The sequence below is a fragment of the Echeneis naucrates genome, chromosome 7, assembly GCF_900963305.1.
Source record: "Echeneis naucrates chromosome 7, fEcheNa1.1, whole genome shotgun sequence".
In the NCBI taxonomy this organism is placed as follows: domain Eukaryota; kingdom Metazoa; phylum Chordata; class Actinopteri; order Carangiformes; family Echeneidae; genus Echeneis; species Echeneis naucrates.
The window spans coordinates 5,560,261-5,579,624 of NC_042517.1; the positions used below are offsets into that span (position 1 = coordinate 5,560,261).

Here is a 19,364-nt window from a genome sequence, read left to right on the forward strand (position 1 = left end):
CGGAGGCGGTTTTTCTGCGTTGACAGCGGTCGGTACCTACCGAGCGAAGTACGGCGGCTCACATATCACATGTCCGTGTGTGTGAGTGTTATTTTATTTTATTTTGTTTTATTTCGGCTTTATTCAACGCTCCCTCACCCACCACCACCACCACCACCTCCTCCTCCACCACCCCCCCCCCACCCCCACCCCCTAAAAAAAGTTGGCGTCTGCAGGTATGCAGTCCGAGTCCGGGATTGTTCCCGACTTCGAGGTCGGAGAGGAGTTTCAAGAGGAACCTAAAACCTATTACGAACTGAAGAGTACACCGTTGAAAAACAGGTCAGTTGTGTGTTAGTGTTTGTGTTTGTGGACATTTTGTCCCCCCTCCCCTCGCCGGAGCGCTGCTTTTTGTATGTGTGTGTGAGTGTGTGTGTGTGTTCAGGTGATAATTAGGCTGCAGACCGTTTTTCTCAGGACCGGGGATTCAGATGGTCTCTAGTTCCCTTCTGGTTATCCCGCTGGCATGAAGTTATGCAACACTTTGGGTGTAGTCTGTAGTCAACATCCACTCTAAATATTAGCTCAGAGAGGTCAGAGTGTGATGAGATGCTGTTCAGCCTCACACATGTCCTGTTCGAGCGAATGTTTTCGTATTACATAAGTCATTTGAACTTCAGCTCCTGCATTATGATGCGTTGCAAGTGTGAGTGAGCTAAAAATCAGTCTGCAAGGTTGATTATACAGCTACATTTCAAACCAATGCAACAAATTCTATATAAACATTTGAAATCCAAACAAAACAACAACAACAACAAAAAAAAAATGTTCCTGGAATGACTGAAGCAGCAGTTTGGAGTTCATCTGACACCGCAAACATAAACACTGTGCAGTGATGACTTACTAAACAGCTGATTTCAGTTTTGGCAGATTGAGACTTCTGGTGTTGTGCTATGTCAGGTCTGTGTGCTCAAACTTGACCTTTCACCCCCCCCTTTGATATGAGTTTAACAGAGAAAATACCTTTATTTTGCTGTAATATTGGCACTTTTTTTAATTTGGATTTTAAACTGCTACCTTGGTCTGAATGTACATCACAGCTCGAGTATCTATCCATTCACATTTTGGGAGAAGATTGATTCCGCTGACACATCTGTCTGCTAAATATGATGCTACAGCTGGTTGGTGGTGAGTGTGATTGACTTCATGATTGATGGTGAGTGATTTTAACGTTTAAGGGGATATCTTGAAGTGTGACACGTCTGAATAGTTGTGAAAACGTGATGAGGATGATGACGGCCCACCTATCAGCAGAGTGCAGTCCTGTTTTTCTGCGTTTTGGATCCACACGGCTCAGTCATGTTGTTCTGAGATAGTAATAGCTGGCCTCATTGTGAGAGTGAGACACTGAGGACAGTACACCACTGTGTTGAGACAGAGCTCTTATTGCAGATGTTTGCTAGACTCCACAACGTGCTGCTGCAGATTTGTGGTTTATCTCCCTTTCTCTAAATTAGCGTCCAAAACACAAGAACAGGAAGAAAACTGTCACCTAAGAGGGTCGTAACCTTTATCCCAGTCCTGCACTTTTTCATTTCAGCTAATTTCGCCATTGTCATCATTAGCGAAATGCGCTGCTGCTTATACATGGAATGAATCTGAGTTGTGTAGTATTGTGTTGTGTTGTTGACAGCAGTTCTGGAGTTTAACTGTGTGTGTTTGGAGAATTGCTGAATATTTTTCTTATTTGATATTATTTTTTTTGCAATACACAAAAATGTCTGACCAGTTGTTTTGATTAAAGTGATCCCACTTCCTCTTCCCATCTCATGATGATGACCCAGCATAATATCGGCCACAATGACTGTGTTGTAAGACACCGCTGTGCAAACTATGTATAGTTAGTATGACTGATTATTGACTTGCGTTACGTCTTGTCATGGCTGCCTCCACTGTTTCTAAATTTGACTCTGACGTGTGACAAAATGCCGTCTTAACGCTCTCACAAATCAATTCTTTTTTGTTTTGTTTTGTTTGCTGTCTGCATTTCAGCTTGACAGCGCGCTCAGGCCGCTTCAGACGATGTGTTAGACTTTTTGTGCCTAATTTAGATGTGAGACAGGCAGTGAAACTGGTATTCTATGCAGTGTAAATAAGCTGTATAAATATAGCAGTGGATGTGTTGTATCTGACACTGAGAGTTGAGGGACCTTTTTTTTTTTTTTTTTGCAGGAGAACTTGGCATATAAATTAGCAAAAAATACTTGTGCTGAAAACCTTAAAGATTATCATGCTCTCTTGCACAGAGTTGACAGAAGCTGGGCATTCTTCAAACTGTTCTTTCTACAGAAACATTTTTCATTTATAATAACCTAAAATTAGAAGAGGGTTTAACGCCATCAGAATACAAAGGCCAGTGCCTAAAGAACACATATAATTATAACTTTGGAAATCCTTGAACAAATAAACTGAGATGCGGTGCCAGTTTTTAGCATTTAACTGTTTTCTATTTACATTTGAATTGATGCAGCCCAGTTCGGGTGCTTTGCTCTAATTGATGCTCTTGGATTGTGGGGTTGGACACTCAGTGAAATTTTACATTTCATGAAGAAAAATAGCTTGAAACTACACCTGAATATTTCAATATGGCTGACACAGTGTCATCAGAATATCAGACGTGCTGCAATATCTAATTTATGATAATGATGATTATTATTGTCATTTTTAAGGCTTTGTATTTATGGTGTGCTGCAGATCGAGTATAGCCTCGTGTCAGTGGTGCTAATAAAAACTGTATGCGATGGAAGAATTAATAAAATTATGGAGTAGGTGTTTCGCATGTGAAAAAAAAAAAAGAAGAAGTAAAAGCACACAGAGTGCTTAGTCAGAAGTTGATGACCATGACAGTTAGTGTTCGGAGCAGCTTGTTCCCAGGGGTAGTCCCAGAGAGGGATGCCAGAGAGGCCGAAGAGTTTTCATCTGTGACCTAAGACCATGATCTAAGACGGACTGAGGGCCTAAATGACACAGACAGGTGTTGTGACTACACACAAATATGGCTAGAACGACTTGTCCTGCTGTCATGATCGTTGGCCACATCTGACCTTCTGCTGTTGCTTTCTAAAACACTTCACTGCTTTACACTGCTGTCGAGGAAAGTCCCCGCAAAATTTTTATTTTTTTGTTTTGTCTCATGAGTTTCACTGTCTGTTGGTGACCAGCAGGACACCTCACTCTAAGCAAGTCATTGATACACTGAATACGTACGCGGCACAGAAACAGCAGCTTTATAATCTGCCCGAGTATAAAACATTGTAGGGATACAAATAACTGTATTACGTTATCATATAATTTTATGATCATTTAGGCTGCAGAATGGTTCCTTACATGTGTGATCGACCCCGACTCAAGGGATGCAACACTGAAGAGTCAAACGAGACATAAGAATAGCTCAACAAAGTTTATTCAACATTTCAGGCGTGTATGTGTAGTGAGTACACTACTGTGCACTGTTTGGTCTGTGAAATGTCACTAAATGGTGAAAAATATCCCAGATCCTAATGACAGGTCTTCAAACTGCTCGTATTGACTGACTAGAAGCCCAAAGACACTGAGATAACTTTAATGTGAGACAAAAAAAAAAAAAAAGCAAAACACGAGAAATCCTCACAGTCACGGAGCTCGAACTGAGAAATCTTTGTCATTTTTGCTTCTGATTAATTTCCAGCTCTAATATGCTCTTGAATATACAGTGTGGGAGACCTTTGCTCTCACCATAACTCCTTGAGCCGTAGCCAAGAGCATCATTACATTTTCTTTTGTAGGGAAAGGTCGAGGAAAGTTTTGAAGAACTTGTCCTTTTTTTCAGCAGTGAATAACTTTACAGTGCAACAGTGTCTGTTTTCTGTTACTGTCACCAACATGGAAAACTTCTTTGTAGTGTTCATTGATTCTTATTAGCAAGAACTTGAAAACCTCACTTGACCTACTGTAGGAAAGTGTATGAAAACCCGCTCTTCAATGTCCTTGCATGCTTTCTCCTTGTTTAAGCACAGAGGGAGCAGCAGCAGCCAGAGCAGGCTGTCCTGCTGAAATCAAGTGAATGGAATTACAAAGGGTCCACAAACCTAATTATAGAAATAAGAGCCAGCAAGTTCAAGTTTATTCCAACCAGACTTTGCTTCCTGGAAATACCAAGCGCAGAACCTGATTATCTCTTTGGATGCTTTCACAGCTTACCCTGTTATGTTTTGGATAAACATAATAGTAAAAACACAAAGGTATGTTCCTATTAGAGAACCTATTATACATGTTCTATAGACAGCAGCATTGCTAGGTGCTGGAGATCTGAATGGTATCTTACCAAATGCTTTCATGGTAGGACTTTGCATATGAAATTGTACTATATCCATACCTCATATCTGTAAATGAATTGTTTAAAATGTAAGAAAATTATACAAAAGTGCAATTTCCTAAAGCTAAATGTCCCTTAAAGGACAAGGAAAAGCAAAAAATCCTCATAACTGGTAAACGGAAAAGTGATCTTTGTTCCTGAAAAATCCTTTAATAATAAATCGTTCACTAAAATATATTTTCTTGATTGGCTCATCAAGTAATCAACTCTGTGTCTCCATTGTAGATACAGGTTTACTGGTGGTTTGGCCTATATCAGAAGAATACGCTGTGCTGATTTGGTTTGCCATCTGTTGTCCATAACCTGTGCAGAAGGTCTGTATTTAACTTGTCATACTTGTTTGTTTTAACGTGAGGTTTTTAGCTGCAGTTCTTAACAGGGTTTAACTTTTTAGCTAGTTGTAGTTGTTTGTCCAGTTTACTTCTTACTGCCCCTCTGTTTCTCGGCTCTCTTTTCAAAACAATGTTTTCAAACAGTTTAAAACTATTCTCACAGTTTTCAAGCTACATAATTGATGCTCAAGACTTGACGCTTGCAGGCACTTCTCATTATCACCGACTTGCTTGCTAGTAACTGACTCTGGAGGACGATGCCAGCTGCAGCTCGCTGGGGGGGTTTGTGATCAGCGGGGGAGGCCGAAGGGATCAATGCACTGTCATGTAGGGTCATGATCACTGAGCGGTATTCCAGCAGGGAGGTCATGCAATCTGCCAGCACAGCCTGATCTGCTCTTCAAGTAGAACACCTGCACTCTGGTAGAGAAAAACAAAAGCAGACAGGATCATGGCAGGCAGCTGGTTTTGCAGGACCGTGTTTGAGTGGTGTGGTTTCTCGGCTTACTGTTAACACGAGATCTCACTTGCTTGTCCTCGCTCGCTGTTCTTGCACTTCACTCCCTTTGCAGCTGTATAACTGTATAAGGATCTCCCTCCGTTGGGAGAAGTTATGTTTGTGTCAGGATATCAGTTGATATCCCTTTTGGGATTTTACATTTGATATATACATTTAATTTCGAGATATATGACGCAGTGTCACAATGTCTTCTGTGATTTTATTTCACAAATTGAAATTGCAGTAAGTTTGTTATGTGTATTCAGGCTGATTTGAGGAATCGTTTAAATGTAGTTTAAACATCATAATGAGATTTTGAATTTCTCTGATAAAATAAGGCTTAACTATGTCTTCATGGTTTCCATTTTCCCCCGCTCCTCAAAGAGCACCTCCAGGCCACTTTTTTTCTTTGGAAATCTGTGTTACACTATTATTGCTTCTTAATTTTTACTGGACACATAATGTCTTGTTCTTCACTGAAATATCTATTCTCAACTCTCTTAATGACACTCCTGGAAGTTGAGAATTGGATAGTAATTGGTTTGACTGGAACAGAATTATCTCATTATTCACACTCATCTCAAACTCATTAACGTGAATAGGGAGGAACTGAAAGTGAAACTCAGCACGACATTCTGCAGGTAAAAACGTGCAAATACACCCAATAAAAGGATCATTGTCGAACCTGGAGAGTGAGTCATGCTTCTTCCTTTATTCCATCAAACTTGTTCATGTTCTGAAGGTGTGTGGTTCTCACAGGACAGAGGCTAAAACTTGGTCGTAGGCCTGTCCACTCAACAGTGGCGGCACATGTCTTGGAGTGAAACAGTATCTGTGTACTTTTAAAGTAGCGTGTTGATGGGCAGTGTGTTTCCAGTGTGCGCCTGCCCTCTCCTCTCCTTTGCTCCGGACGGGGCTGGCCCTCCATCTGGGACTCTGTGTGGCGATTGGAGATTCCAAGCCGGGCCCTGGAGCCTCCCCCCTCTGACACAATTTCAGTGCTGCACCACCAGCATGACTTTCACTGCTCTCCAAGGGCGGGTGGTGCACCTTCAGGAAAAAACAAACAAATATGGAGGCTGTTGGAGTGCAAGTGTGCAGACCCTGCTCCTTTGATTGTCTGTGAGTATGGCGCCTCAGCAGCTGCGATATTGTTGGCATTTAGTGTGGCATAATTTTAGTTTGGAAATGCATGTGTGCAACACTACAAGTTACACATGAAGGGCAGTGTGCGAGAAGTGTACATTATCCCAGCGTTGTAAGAATTCACCTCGTGCAGTATGTTTTGTTGGCTTTAACTAGTTAGCCGTCAAGTAAGCAGAGTGATCATCTGTTAATATGATTCCTTTAAGAAATTTAAATCTTAAGTTAATTGCTCACCTTTTTGATTTGATTACAAATTGAATAAACTAGTATAAGCTTTTTGAATTTTTTTTTTTTCCCCACTGCCATCTCCAATTAGGCAGCGCTGTTATCTGGTCTTTAAAGGGTCATGAGGTTAACAAAGTCTGGGAGGCATCCATCTACCATACACCATCTATACCAGCAGGCGTACTATTGGGAGTGATATCAATTTCAGCTCAGGGGTTTTACTCCAATCAGACCCAAGTTGCTCTAATGAATTTTGTTACTTGCCGTTGCATCTCCATGTGTATTTGCTGTCAGTAAGTAAAACCTGCATTAAGGGCTCAGCTCTTAATAATGGAGTATGATGGAGTGGTGTAGTGAGCAGATTCGGGGGAATCATGAGTTGGGTGGGTGGGGCTCTTTAAGACTGTACAGCCATTGTTTTTTTTGTTTTTTTTTTTCTTTGCGATACACACAAACATAAGAGGAGGTGTACGCACACACACACACACACAGTGACAAAGTTAAAAAGGACAAAAGAGCTTTTTATGTGTTTCAGTGGTTTGTTTGGCAAAAAGCCACAGAGCCGTCCAAGAGGAGAAAATGAGAGAGCGGTTGAGCTTTGCTTTGGAGAGAGGTTTCTGGTCATTCACACACACACACACACACACACACACACACACACACACACACACACACCACTCTGATATTCAGGAATGTAATAAAGAAAATAATGAGGTGTTACAACTCTCAGTTGAGCTAACCCACTCATCACTGTTTAGAAACATGTGGGAGCTAATGTTCTGTGATTATGAAGTGTATGTAAACTCTTCCACCACAGACCTTAGCGGGGGCTCGTATTGTAAATATCACATTTAGTTTCAGATTTTGTCTGCATGTCAAGCACAGCCTGACAGATACAGATATGGGCCGATTTTGTTGATATTGATTGCTCATTAGAGATATATTGTTGTATTGTTACACATGTATAAGTGGCAGCAGGGGTTAGCACTGTCTTGGGGCCTGGGGGCTTTCTGTTAGGAGTTTGCACGATTTCTTTGTGTTGTGCACATTTAGGTGAATTGCTGAGTCTAAATTGCCATTGGCCTGAGTGAGCGTGTGAATGTTTATTTGTCAGTAATGTACCGGCGTACTCCAGCCTCTCCCAGTGTCAGCTGGGGTCCGCCTGGCTTTACAAAGCATTACCTCCAATTTTCCTTACTCTCATTACAATATAAAGTTTTTTTATTTATTTATTTATTTGTTTTTTTTTTTGGGAGCCACTTTGGCCCGACCTTACTTAGAAGGTATCAGAGGGATTTCAGATTCATGGTGCCCGGGTGACAAAACCTGCACACTTGGATCATTCCCTGACTTTTCCTTTAGTGCCACTATGAGGTTGATATTTTTCATTTTATCGGTGAAACATTTCACAGCTATTGGATTAATTACAACAAAATGTTTTACAGATATTAATTTCACCCAGAGGATGAATCCTTAACTTGTAGTTAATATGTAGCATTATATTATATTTTTTGTTTTTACTGCACGCACACACATTTATATTCTTCTGTGATTTCTTCGCAAGAAGTTGAATTAAATTTAGAGCATAAATATCTTTGTAATTTAAAACATAACACACTGTCATCTTCGGTTTTCTCACCATGATGAGGTGCTGATGAGATTTTTTAATTAGACCAGATACAAATGTTCAGTCATCTTTTCCGCATTTGTTCCCACAAACCAGTGCAGGTGTGTGCTTTGTGTTTTTTTTTTTTTTTTTTTCTCCTTTCTTTTTTGGCACTGCTGGTTCGACTGCTGAGGACAGAAACTGGTGGATCCTCTCTTAATCCTAGAAGTGCTGATACACTTTCAGGTTGTTGTGTTTGAGGTGATAACAAATGTGTTTTTGCTCTGATTGCCTGGAAGGGTGCGAAGAAGTTTGGATCAGAGGAGTCACTGCCAAAGCTATTAAAGTTAAAGCTGTGATGTTGGAGGGTGGGGAGAGATATTTCTAGGTTGTTCAGCTGTACTTTTTAATTACAATCAAAAATAACTACAAAGAAATTGACGCATGATTTTAAAGGGAACTTATTTTTGTTTTTTGTTTTTTCTGAACTTGATTTACCTGCACAACAGCACACCAATAAACACGACACTGACGCTTAATGTGAAGCCTTTTGTGTAAACAGAAGTTGTGTTTATCTTCAATGTTTCTGAACAAAACACATTCTATATTATTTGTCTTTAATTTTTCCGATTCTGCCTTGTTTACCTCCATGTTTACTTGCTAGCATTTGGCAGATTGTTTTGTTTGTTGGTGCGTTGCTGCCTCCAAATGTTGATCGGTGGAACAGCACGTGACCCTGTCATCTGTACACATCATCTTCACGTTGCAGCCGGTGAAGTTGGGGCTTTATACCATTGGCATGTTCTGGTATTTACTATTTTACAACCATGTCGGTTGTGCACGAGCAAGTAAGTCACTGCACTTCTTCCGTTCTTATTTATGTAACTGGAGAAAAGAAAAGGAAATGAAAACACTCTTGTCTTGAAACTTGAATCCAAAACAGTGTGGCAGATTAGAGGAAAAGAAGAAAAATCAGGGGGTTCAGATTTGGCAGTGAAAATGAAACATTAACACAAGCGCTTTTAGCATTAAATCCAATGACTTTTGTTTGAAATTGGTGGAATGAAGGGAAACACAATCACCCCAAAGTCACACAGTCAATGGAATTATGCATATGAACACTAAACCTGATTCTGTGTTTTGGGTGAAGTACAAAGGAACTTCGCCCAAAAAATGCAGTCGGACTGAAAGACCCAAAAGGCTGCAGTACTTTCAGAGAAAGAGCTACATTCTTTGTTCTGTTATCAAATGTAGTCATTAATTAAGTAATCCAGGATCAGAAATCTGCTATTTTTCTTCAGAAATGAAAAGAACTGCTTGTTTTCATCCTGAGAAATGAAATGGAGAGTCTTCTCTTAATTGACAGTTGTGATACAGTAATAATTAATTAATTCCATAGATTTTTTATGATATAGTATGATTTTGCTCTTCTGCAGGGTTCAATGGGAGTGGTGTCAGACTATGAGATTATTTGTAGTGCTGGGGGGGGGTATTATGGTATGTTGAGGGCTCAACACCCACTGAAAACGCTGTAGACCAAAGCTGTGTTTGACTCTGCTGGCTAATTAGTGCGATTACTGCACAGCTGGATTGGCCAGACGTTTTACTGAGTCTTATCAAAAGGATCACTCACTTGATGAAGGCTCCATCCCGACAACTTCTGCTTCAGCAGAGTCTCTCTATTTTAGGAACCGAGGGCTCAGTCTGGGGAGAAGCCGTCTAAATTTAAGAGTGGGAAAACTGAAGCAAAATTGTTCCTCTTTCTGTGTGTCGTGCAAAAAAAAAACACTGTGAGGACTGCAGCAGCTTTTCCTCTACTATTTGTCTGACTGTGACATTTTATTTAGTGTCAGAAATGACCAGAAAAAAGGGAGCTGCACGCTTGAAAATGGCTGAAATTATTACAAGAAGATCAAACGCATTGCCAATAAGTTCACTCTGGGCCAGTTAATGAATTTAAAGCCTAACAGTTGTGATTTTTTCTTTTGATCTCTGCACCTTCAGTCATCCTTGCAGTTTCCTTTCGTCATATTAACTTTTTCTTCCATCTGTTTTGCCCTCCATCTTCATCCAGCTGTTCTTCTAATTCTTGTCTCTTTTGCTTGACCTCTCTTTGCTTGTCTGATCTCTGCCCATTCTCTCTCTGTTTTTAGTCACTTTCTTTTTCGCCAATCTGCCTTTCACCTTTACCGGTCTCGACGCGCGCCCCCCCTCCCCCCAACCATTTCTTTCCTCTCCTCTCCTCAACCTTCCCACCTTGTCGGTCTCTGCTCATTCACCTGGCATCTTTCTCCTCTCACCAGCAGCCCATCAGACCAGCATGGCTCCTCCAAGCCCCCGCTGAGCTCCTCTGCTATGACATCGCGCATCCTGCTGCGGCAACAGCTGATGCGGGAGCAGCTTCAGGAGCAGGAGCGGCGTGAGCAGCAGCGGCAGCAGGCTTCCCAGTACCCACAAACCACAGCGGCCCAGACGCCGGCCATCAACGTCAGCGTGCCTGTCAGTTTACCCCCTGCTGCACAAGTCCCAATGGAGGTGCTGAAGGTGAGCAACACCACGTCTGTTTCTTTACTGGCACTCAATTGTGGCTTCATGAGTGATTGCCGAGGTTTCAGAATTATTGAAGTGCATATATAAAGTTTCCACCTCTGAAATTAGAAGTTGCATGTGTCATTGCTGCAGTCTGAGTGGCCCAGGCGTGGCTGTATTTATAGTTTATTGACTTGTATGGACAGTCAGGCATCCATGGTTTTACTATGACTGTGTGTAAAAAAACAGAGTGAGTGAAGTGTGTTAAAATGCGTATATGGGGATTATCTTTCCTGAGAGAATTCCTCTTTAATGCATGCTGTGCTTCCAGCCATTTGGATTTAGCCATCTTTAATCCTATTTGCTCAGCTACATTCACATCTTTTCATAGCTTTGATTCCCTGGCAGTCCAAGGGACAGGAGACTGTTACGATTTTCTGTAGGAGTAGAGATCGTTGTATACGAAGGTGTATTTTAACAAGGCTCTTTGGTGAGTTTTTCCTGTTTGTCCTCTGCGTGTGTTTTTGGAAAGCTTGTCATGTTGTAATGAAATTGCAATAGAAATGCATTGAGCTGTGTTGTGCAGTGCTGAGCTTGCTGATCAGTGATTGGAAATGTCTCTGTTATTGTTATTTTGTAGTTTCATTTGCTTTTTTTTTTTCCCCTTGTATATTTTCATTTGAAAGTACCAAAAATGTTTTCCTGTGTCAACACGAGTTGTCAGTTCAGTTTTTTGTTTTGTTTTGGGTTTTTGTTTTATTTTTTTCTGTTGGGGTAAATGCCGCTCTCGCATGATTATGGAGCTTAATGTGTATCTTTACATTTCCTTGTGTTGGAAATGTTTGTGTTTTGCCTATAGAGACATCAGGACAGCTTTTGCCTCAGTCAATGGCATGTTTTTCCAGTCTTTATGCAAACACTTTGCAATCATAGATGCAACTGTTTTGAAATAATATTTATATTTCTGTGTGTAAGGGAACAAAGTACATAGTGTTTGTGCACTTGACTTTTCCAGAACATTAACAAAATAATTCTGATTTGGTTACAACATTAAATGTTTTTACAACTTAATATGGGCTATGGAGGAAATAAAAAGTAATGATGTTTGAGATGTTACTGCAGTAAAATGATGTATATAGGTTGTGTGGACAACAGATCACAAGCAGTTATTTAGAGTCCTCAAATGGAAAGTTTAACCAGAGAATATGTCAGTTTTAATTGTATAACTTACGGATACTGATACGCAGTGAGCTACTGAGTAAGCTTTGTTGAATTAAATCCATCCACAACGCATTCAGAGATTTCATGGTTACTTGCTCAGCCGTTCTTTCATCACCCTGGATATGTGTGGCAGGGGCCAGCGGCGAAAGACACATACAGTATATCCATTGAAAACATTGCCTTCCTCATGCAGCATAAACATTAGTTGCTCTCTGTAATCTGCTGGTCTTTTAGAGGTTTAGGGCGCCCCTACCCTGAACCCTTGCCCTGCGTACAATACATCAAGTTAGAGTAATTTCTCTGCTTTGGCGAGAGCTTACAGACATTCTTCATTGACTGAAGTCCTCCAATGAAAAGGCCGTTCCAGCTTGGCGCTGTTGAGCTGGGTTAACCTGCTCCCCTGTCTGTGGGTAGATTAACAGAGTCCACACAAAGCTCAGGGGTACCAGGCAGAGCTGCTGGACCTCAAAAAGTGCAAACATTAAGCTCAGATGAGTTTATCTAAAGACTGATTGGACCCTTAATTAACCAAGTGACCTCTGACCTTCTGGGTAATAAGTAAAGGATCAGTTTAGGGATCAAGACAAAGGCGAGCACAGCCTTACCACACACCGAACGCTAATTCAGTAAAGAATGCTCATAATTAGCTCCTGCTGCTTTCATTCCATGGCATATTTAAGAGAAAAGAAAAAAAAACACTGCTTTGAAATTTCTGTAGGACAACTTCCTAAAAGGGTCAAAAAAATTATTTCTAGATTTTTTTTTTTTCTTCTCAAAGGATTTATGGTCCTATGAAAAGAACAAAGTGCTCATCTACCATGTACAAAGTGTACGTTTCTTTTGGATTATAGAGTCAGAGTATCTCGTGACCAGTATGCATCAGAAAGTGCATAAAGATTTCTTATTTCAGTTTTGAATTTTGTTGTTTAATTCAGCAAAACACTGAACAATAGTTTCAGATCTCAAACACAAGAATAAGCTACACATTTTGAGATATTGTGGTGCAAAAATGATTTGATTTGTACTGTACTGCATTTTCATACAACTAATTGTAAATTGTACAGTGCATTTATGTCAACACTGCCGAATAATAGGGACTCCATAATTCTCCAAATCATCAATTCAATTTAATTTTTGATGGGTTTTTAAGGTCACGATTTGTTTCTTCTCAGTCAGTTTTTTGTCCTTTTAGCACAGAGGGCTGGGCCACTTTTAGACCAGTCTCGTCTAATGGAGGTCGTTCCAACTCATTACTTTTTTTTAGTTCTTATTTCATAAGATTGTCTGCATGGGGTCATGAGTGAGTTTAGCCTGAAATGAGGACTGAAGAGTTAAATGTGTTGACGGTTTTGTTTTAATGGTTAAATTTACTTCTTTGTGGCGCCTTTCAGGATGTTCTGCCATGTTTGTCATGTTCCCTGTGGGGAATGAGCTTACAGATTGTAGCTTTCTTGTCCACAATGCCAACATTGTCAACATAACTCAAAGGAAAACAAAGCATTTTCACACTGGTGATTTCCGATGGGGGGGGGGGGGGTCCTGGGGTCCAGTTCATGTCTCTTCTATATCAGTGGTTGTCACAGTGTCTTTGAAATGGCTGCACATTCCAGTTTGAGGAGGTAATGTGCACTTCGCCGCACTTCAGCGTGCGTGTGTTTCCTCGCCTCTTGACACACATCTGGGGTGTGATATTGGGGGATGCTTATATTTGGGGTTATGGCGACACCCTCGTTTCCACTTTTGGTTTTGAAGGTTAAAATTTGTTGTGTCTTTTCAAATAATTTTTACAATTTACAATTGAGATTGTGACACCCAATAATAATAATAATAATAATAAAAATTGTGGTCTCTGTGACTACAAGCCAGCTGTGAGTGTGAAAAACTGCCAACCACACTGTCAAATCCTGTTTTCTAAGGATTTATTCGAACTAATCATTTCACATGTAAAGACACAAGGTTTGTATTATATTGGTTATTTGCCAAGCTTTTACATAATAGCGTGACAATTCGCCAGAGGTGGAGAAGACCACAAGTTGCTCTGATGTAGCTTCTCACATTTGCATCACAGTTGATGTTTGTGAGCTAAACAAGACATGTTAGCAGCTTAACTGTTAGACAAAGTGGCCTATTCTTCCAGTCTGTGTAGCAAGTGGGGGAATTCTTTTTAAAGCATCCTGGTACACAGGCCCATCATTGCCCAAAGGATGTAAGTCAAAAAAGATAGAAATCAGTGTTTGGCTTGCCCTTTTCCACCCACACTACAGCAGGACGCTTTGTACGTGTTTCTGCTGAGTGTTCCTAAGTCTTAAGGGGTTATGCTGATGTGGCTGTTGATAGCTACAAAAGAAACTAATAAACAACAAGATGTTAGAATATATTAAATGAATAGAACAAAGTAGAGTTCAAAACCTGGCGGATGACGCCATGCATTTTCTGTAATCCTTCTGTCTGCTCGCTGGCTTTTACTCAAATTGAGGAATTCAGGCTGCGTAGATGTTCCCACTTTATAAATTTACCATGAGAAGCCTCAGGACAAATTCAAAACAGATAACTGTTTCCCCATCAGAACAGTTTGTCATTGACCAAGCTGTAGCATTTATTTACAAGACCAGGATGTGCCAGACTGAGGCCTGTGGCCCTCAGGGGATTAATTATGTGTGATAATAAACCCCCGAGGACAGAAACAAGCTGGAAAAACAATGGCTCAATTAATGTAAAGGAAAAACTACCTGATATCAGAAAACTGCAATAAAGGGTCATTACATTCTGATATTTACTATTTACTTCATGATTTTTGCTCTGCAACTAATGACTAGTTATATTTTCCAATTGATTCATGTAAAGTATGCAATTCACAATGCAAATCCCTTGTTGTGTTTAAGACGATGCAAGAAACATATTTAATGCTCACGTGAGAGAACCCAAAGCGGCAAAGCTTCAAATTAGGACTGAAGCTGACGGTTTTCATCACTGATGTGATTAACTGATTATCTTCTTCCTTAATCTCTCTGTCTGTATGAAGAAATAAAATAAGAAAATAAATAAATAATAGACAGAATGGTGCAGGACTCAAAGACAGACACCAACATCTGTGGTTACTGTAATATTTTAGGTTTCAAGTCGACCCTTGACTTTGTCCTGTGTGCAAAATGCCCTCCCTGACCTCTTTGTTTCTATTCTTGGTGAGAGAGAGGGACTGTGGTATCTGGCTCCTACAGTTAATCCTTAGTTCAGTTTTTTGTTTGTTTGTTTGTTTTGTTTCTATCTTTGGACAATGGTAGGTATCAGCTCTGTCGACGTGTGAGTGTGCAAGAGACAAGGACAGACAGAGAAAGATAGTCAGAGTCTTTGTGTCTGTACATGACAGAAATATGACTGTACAAGTCTGCACACTGCAGTGGTTTCCAAACTTGGGATCAGGGACCTTTAAGTGGGTCACTAGGCAAGTCTGAGAGGTCTTGAGATCTTTGGAGCAGCATTGGGAATCAGGAAATAAACATTATTCTGCCCCTATAATTCAAATTTTTTATAAGATTTTTCTTATGTTTGCCTTTTAGCTGTGAGACAAAGGTTTGCTCGAGCTGCAGTCCATGGTTAGGGCTCAGCGGTGGATTTTTAGGCTTCTGGGATTCAATAGTGTAGAATCAGAAATGAAATAAGTGCGAGGATTTTACTTTAAGTCCAAGTTGAGGTTTCTTTAGGAGAAACACTGTTCCACAAAACACCCGCAAGTGTTTTCCTGGAAGCACAAATCTATGCAATTTGAATGAGATAAACAATAACCTTCACTTTGTACATTCAACCTAAATGACTTTGTGGCTACGTCTGACCCTCAGAAGTTAGGAAGTTAGGAAGCTAAAGCAGCACTGGTTATGATTTTCCTTCCAACTCAGCTATAAATTAATGATTGTTTCCCTTAAGAGTTGGACAGTATTCCTCGATAGGCTATTTTTCATTTCCGTGGTGTGACAAAAACTTAACTAAAATGTCAGACTTTGGCTGAAGGAAATGTTGTGCTTGTAATGGATGTGATTATGACTTAAAAAAAAAAAAAACTAAATAACATTCCCATCACATGATTACTTTTTTATAGCCCTGTCAGAGTAAACACTTTAGGATTGTATTAGTGACCAGCTCTAATGAGCCTCTTTCTTCTTCTGTGGCCCAAAGCATGACTGAGTTTTTCTTAATCAGTAATTGATGTGCTGTAAATATGTCTCCCTGTCAGCTTTACGACTCTCTAATGGCAATTTACAGCACAGTCACACCTGAAGGACACATTGTATGTTAAGCTACCTCACATGAGTCCAGAAGAATGATAAAGCATCTGAGAATGAGAAAGTCTCTAATGTGTTGAAAAGACAGTCACAGTAAGAAAATCGGTCAGATAACATCACTAAATGGTTGTAATCACTGACCGCTATCTGATAAAGGCCAATAAAAGCAAAATGTTTCATGAAGGTTTTAACGCTCAGGCTGTCAGCATTGTCTGAAATTTGTACATTTATAACTGACTATATTGCCATGTATTATATTGAGGGTGAATGTAGTTGAGGTGTGAATGTAGTTGTAAACTGTGACCACAATGCTTGGACTGAATTACTTCCTTAGTGAGAAGCATCTAAATCCTGCACCATCATAAAACCAGAGCGTGGCAGAACAGTCCATACAGTGTGTGTCTAAATACACTGAAGCGCTAAACTAGGTCGCCTGGTCTACAGCTCTCTGTCCAGATAAAAATGCCAATAACTTTAAATGCTAATTAGCTTAAAGGCTAATAAAAAAAAAAAAAAAACATTCCACTGCATGATTACTGATTACACTGGTGGGCTTGTCAGATTTTATGATCGTCACTTGAACTAATATTACACATTGAGTGATAAAATGTAGAAGCAAGAAATTTTTCTATCTCTGCTGCTGTTGGAATCTGTAAATTTTTAGATTATTCAATAATCATGTCATTTCATCTGTGGCGGTCATGTGCCGATAGAAGCAGTTATTACAGCAGCAGAGGAAATGTCAGAGGTTGCTAAGAGTTCATCCAGAGCTCGTCAGCTCCAAATCCTTTTTAAGGATCCGTTTTAAGCAGAACAAACACATCCGTTTGAAAAACTCAAAGTAGCCCAGGCTGCTATTCATCAGTGTTGTTTCCGATTTCAAAACCTAATTTTGAGGCACAGGGAGCAACGGACTGCAGACTAACAGGGACGTAACAGACTTTAGTCTTTGTGCTGAAAAGTGCTGAGAAACCATGCCAAATAGGACTGGATGGGGCTAAGTAACAGCCCCTAAGCAAATTCCCATTAAAAAAAAGTCCTGCTAAACAAAGGCACTAACTGTAGGAACCACATCTTGACATCAAGTGATGCACCATAAAGGAATAAATTCAGATTTTACATAAAACAACACAAATTTGAAAAGGCTCATTGTATTGCAATGAGATTCTTTGACATGCATAACTAATTACTTTTTTGCCTTTTAAAAGACGAGCTGAATGTGTCCTCATGCTAACCAGCTTAGTCTTCTGGTGTCATCAAGAAGGAAGCATTTGGAGCACTCTTTAGTTTGCTTATCCTTTCTTATTGGATCGGATCAGTTGACTATGATGTTTGAGATGTTTGGATATCATCCTTATGAGGTATGTTTAAAATCAATCTTACATTCTGTTTTATCTGTTGTTTATAATTATTTGAATCTTTGCTGTGTTGATGCCAGCACATTTGGCTCATTCTCAGCACTGACACATGTATTAGTGATCAACTTGCTTTAGGGTCCTTGTCATTGCATCAAAAACTACAGGCAAAACACGGGAAGGTGTCAAAATATACTGTAGCACAGCAGCTCCGCTCCATTTAAAAATGAGCAACTGAACAAACACTGTCTCTGAAGTTTGTTTATTTGCCTGCAGTGTTTTTTCTGGACCATTAATGCTGCGTGGGGATTAATGATCCACCGAAATTTCTCCATAAATGGGGAGAGCAGAGAGGGGTGTGCGTCATTTTTGCTGTTGATAACGTGAACTCTGAATGCAGCAAAGCAGAAAACCAGTTGAGGAAATGTTTACTTCTGACACTCTTAAGACAACAACTTCTGACGGCCTCTCAAAAGAAAAACGTATAATTCATTGTAGGGTCTGCAATCTGATATTTTAATATTATAGTTGCTACTATGAATTACTGGGAGGAACGGGCAAGACTTTGAGATAATTTTATGTTTAGAGCTGTTTTAATCTAGCAAAATGAGACTTTGAAAGAAAACGTGTTTAAGAAATATAAAGTGTGACGAGAATGCTTACCGGTCTGTCATTTCATATCAGTATGAGCAAGGTGCTTATGTACACGATTTATTTCTAAACAAGCAGCATTTCTAATGAGTTACCTGTCAGCTCCATTCCTCAGATATCTTTCCTGCCACTAACTCAAACCATCTCTGTATTTTATCCACGTCCTCCTCTCCCTCGATCACCAGGTCCAGACTCACCTGGAGAACCCAACCAAATACCACATCCAGCGCTCGCAGCAGCAGCAGGTGAAGCAGTACCTGGGGAAGCTTGGCTCTCAGGCGTTGAGCTTGCCCTGCCCCAACCAGTCCTCTGACCACGGGGGCATGCCGCCAGGGCCGGGCAACAGTGCCCCCAACAGCCCAATGGCCTTACTGACCCTGAGCTCTAACTGCGAGAGAGAAGTGAGTGGTTAAATTCAGAATCATCTCGTGTTGACTTACAAAGAACACACCTTTTTTTTTTTTTTAATCCTTCTTATCCAAACGGCTCTTTGTGTGTCTTTGTGTTTCAGATGGATGATGTCATTGATGATATTATTAGTCTGGAGTCCAGTTACAGTGATGACATCCTCGGTCTGATGGACCCAGGACTTCAGATGGCTAACACGGTATGTTGGCATTGCACTTTAACACAGCACGAGCTCACTTGATGTGATGAGAGGCATCAAAACTAATTCTATGGATCTTAAGAATGAGCTGCTTGCATTGCACAAAAGACCAGAACAGCCCAATCCTTCGCTGCTTTTCAGCATAAACTTAAAGACGTAGCCACACAAACAAGCCTTAATACAAAAAAAAAAAAAAAAAAAAAAAAAAAACATTAGTAAACCTGAGAAGTATGAAAATGCAGATTACGTTATATGTTGTACAGAGCTAGGCTAGCTGTTTGTGCTAAGCTAAGCTATAGCTTCACATTTACTAGACTGATAAAATAGGCCCATAGTGTTTCTAATCTACTTTAAGAATACGTCATTGTGAATGCTGAGCTATTCCTTTAGCAGTCACATTACGCTCATTTGCATAACACAACACCTGTTAAACTTTTCACACTGTGTAAAAGGCCTGCTCCATGTCACCACCCTTCCCATCATGCTCCTCTCGTGATGGTGATTAGTATCTGTACAGGAAAGT

General features: G+C 40.2%; 1 protein-coding gene across 6 annotated transcripts in view; it reads left to right on the plus strand.

The window, feature by feature from the left end:
• The window catches only part of LOC115045875 (microphthalmia-associated transcription factor), a 26,028-nt gene continuing 6,664 nt past the window's right edge, over positions 1 to 19,364 (plus strand). For 3 of the 6 annotated variants that reach the window (XM_029505818.1, XM_029505821.1, XM_029505824.1), the window contains exons 1-4: positions 1 to 321; positions 10,505 to 10,745; positions 18,420 to 18,635; positions 18,746 to 18,841. In XM_029505818.1, coding sequence (XP_029361678.1) covers positions 218 to 321; positions 10,505 to 10,745; positions 18,420 to 18,635; positions 18,746 to 18,841 — 657 coding nt within the window. In that variant the 5' untranslated portion in view covers positions 1 to 217. Of the gene's footprint in view, positions 322 to 6,296; positions 6,347 to 10,504; positions 10,746 to 18,419; positions 18,636 to 18,745; positions 18,842 to 19,364 lie in introns of those variants that run through there. The other 3 variants (XM_029505820.1, XM_029505822.1, XM_029505823.1) reach the window with 2 other exon arrangements.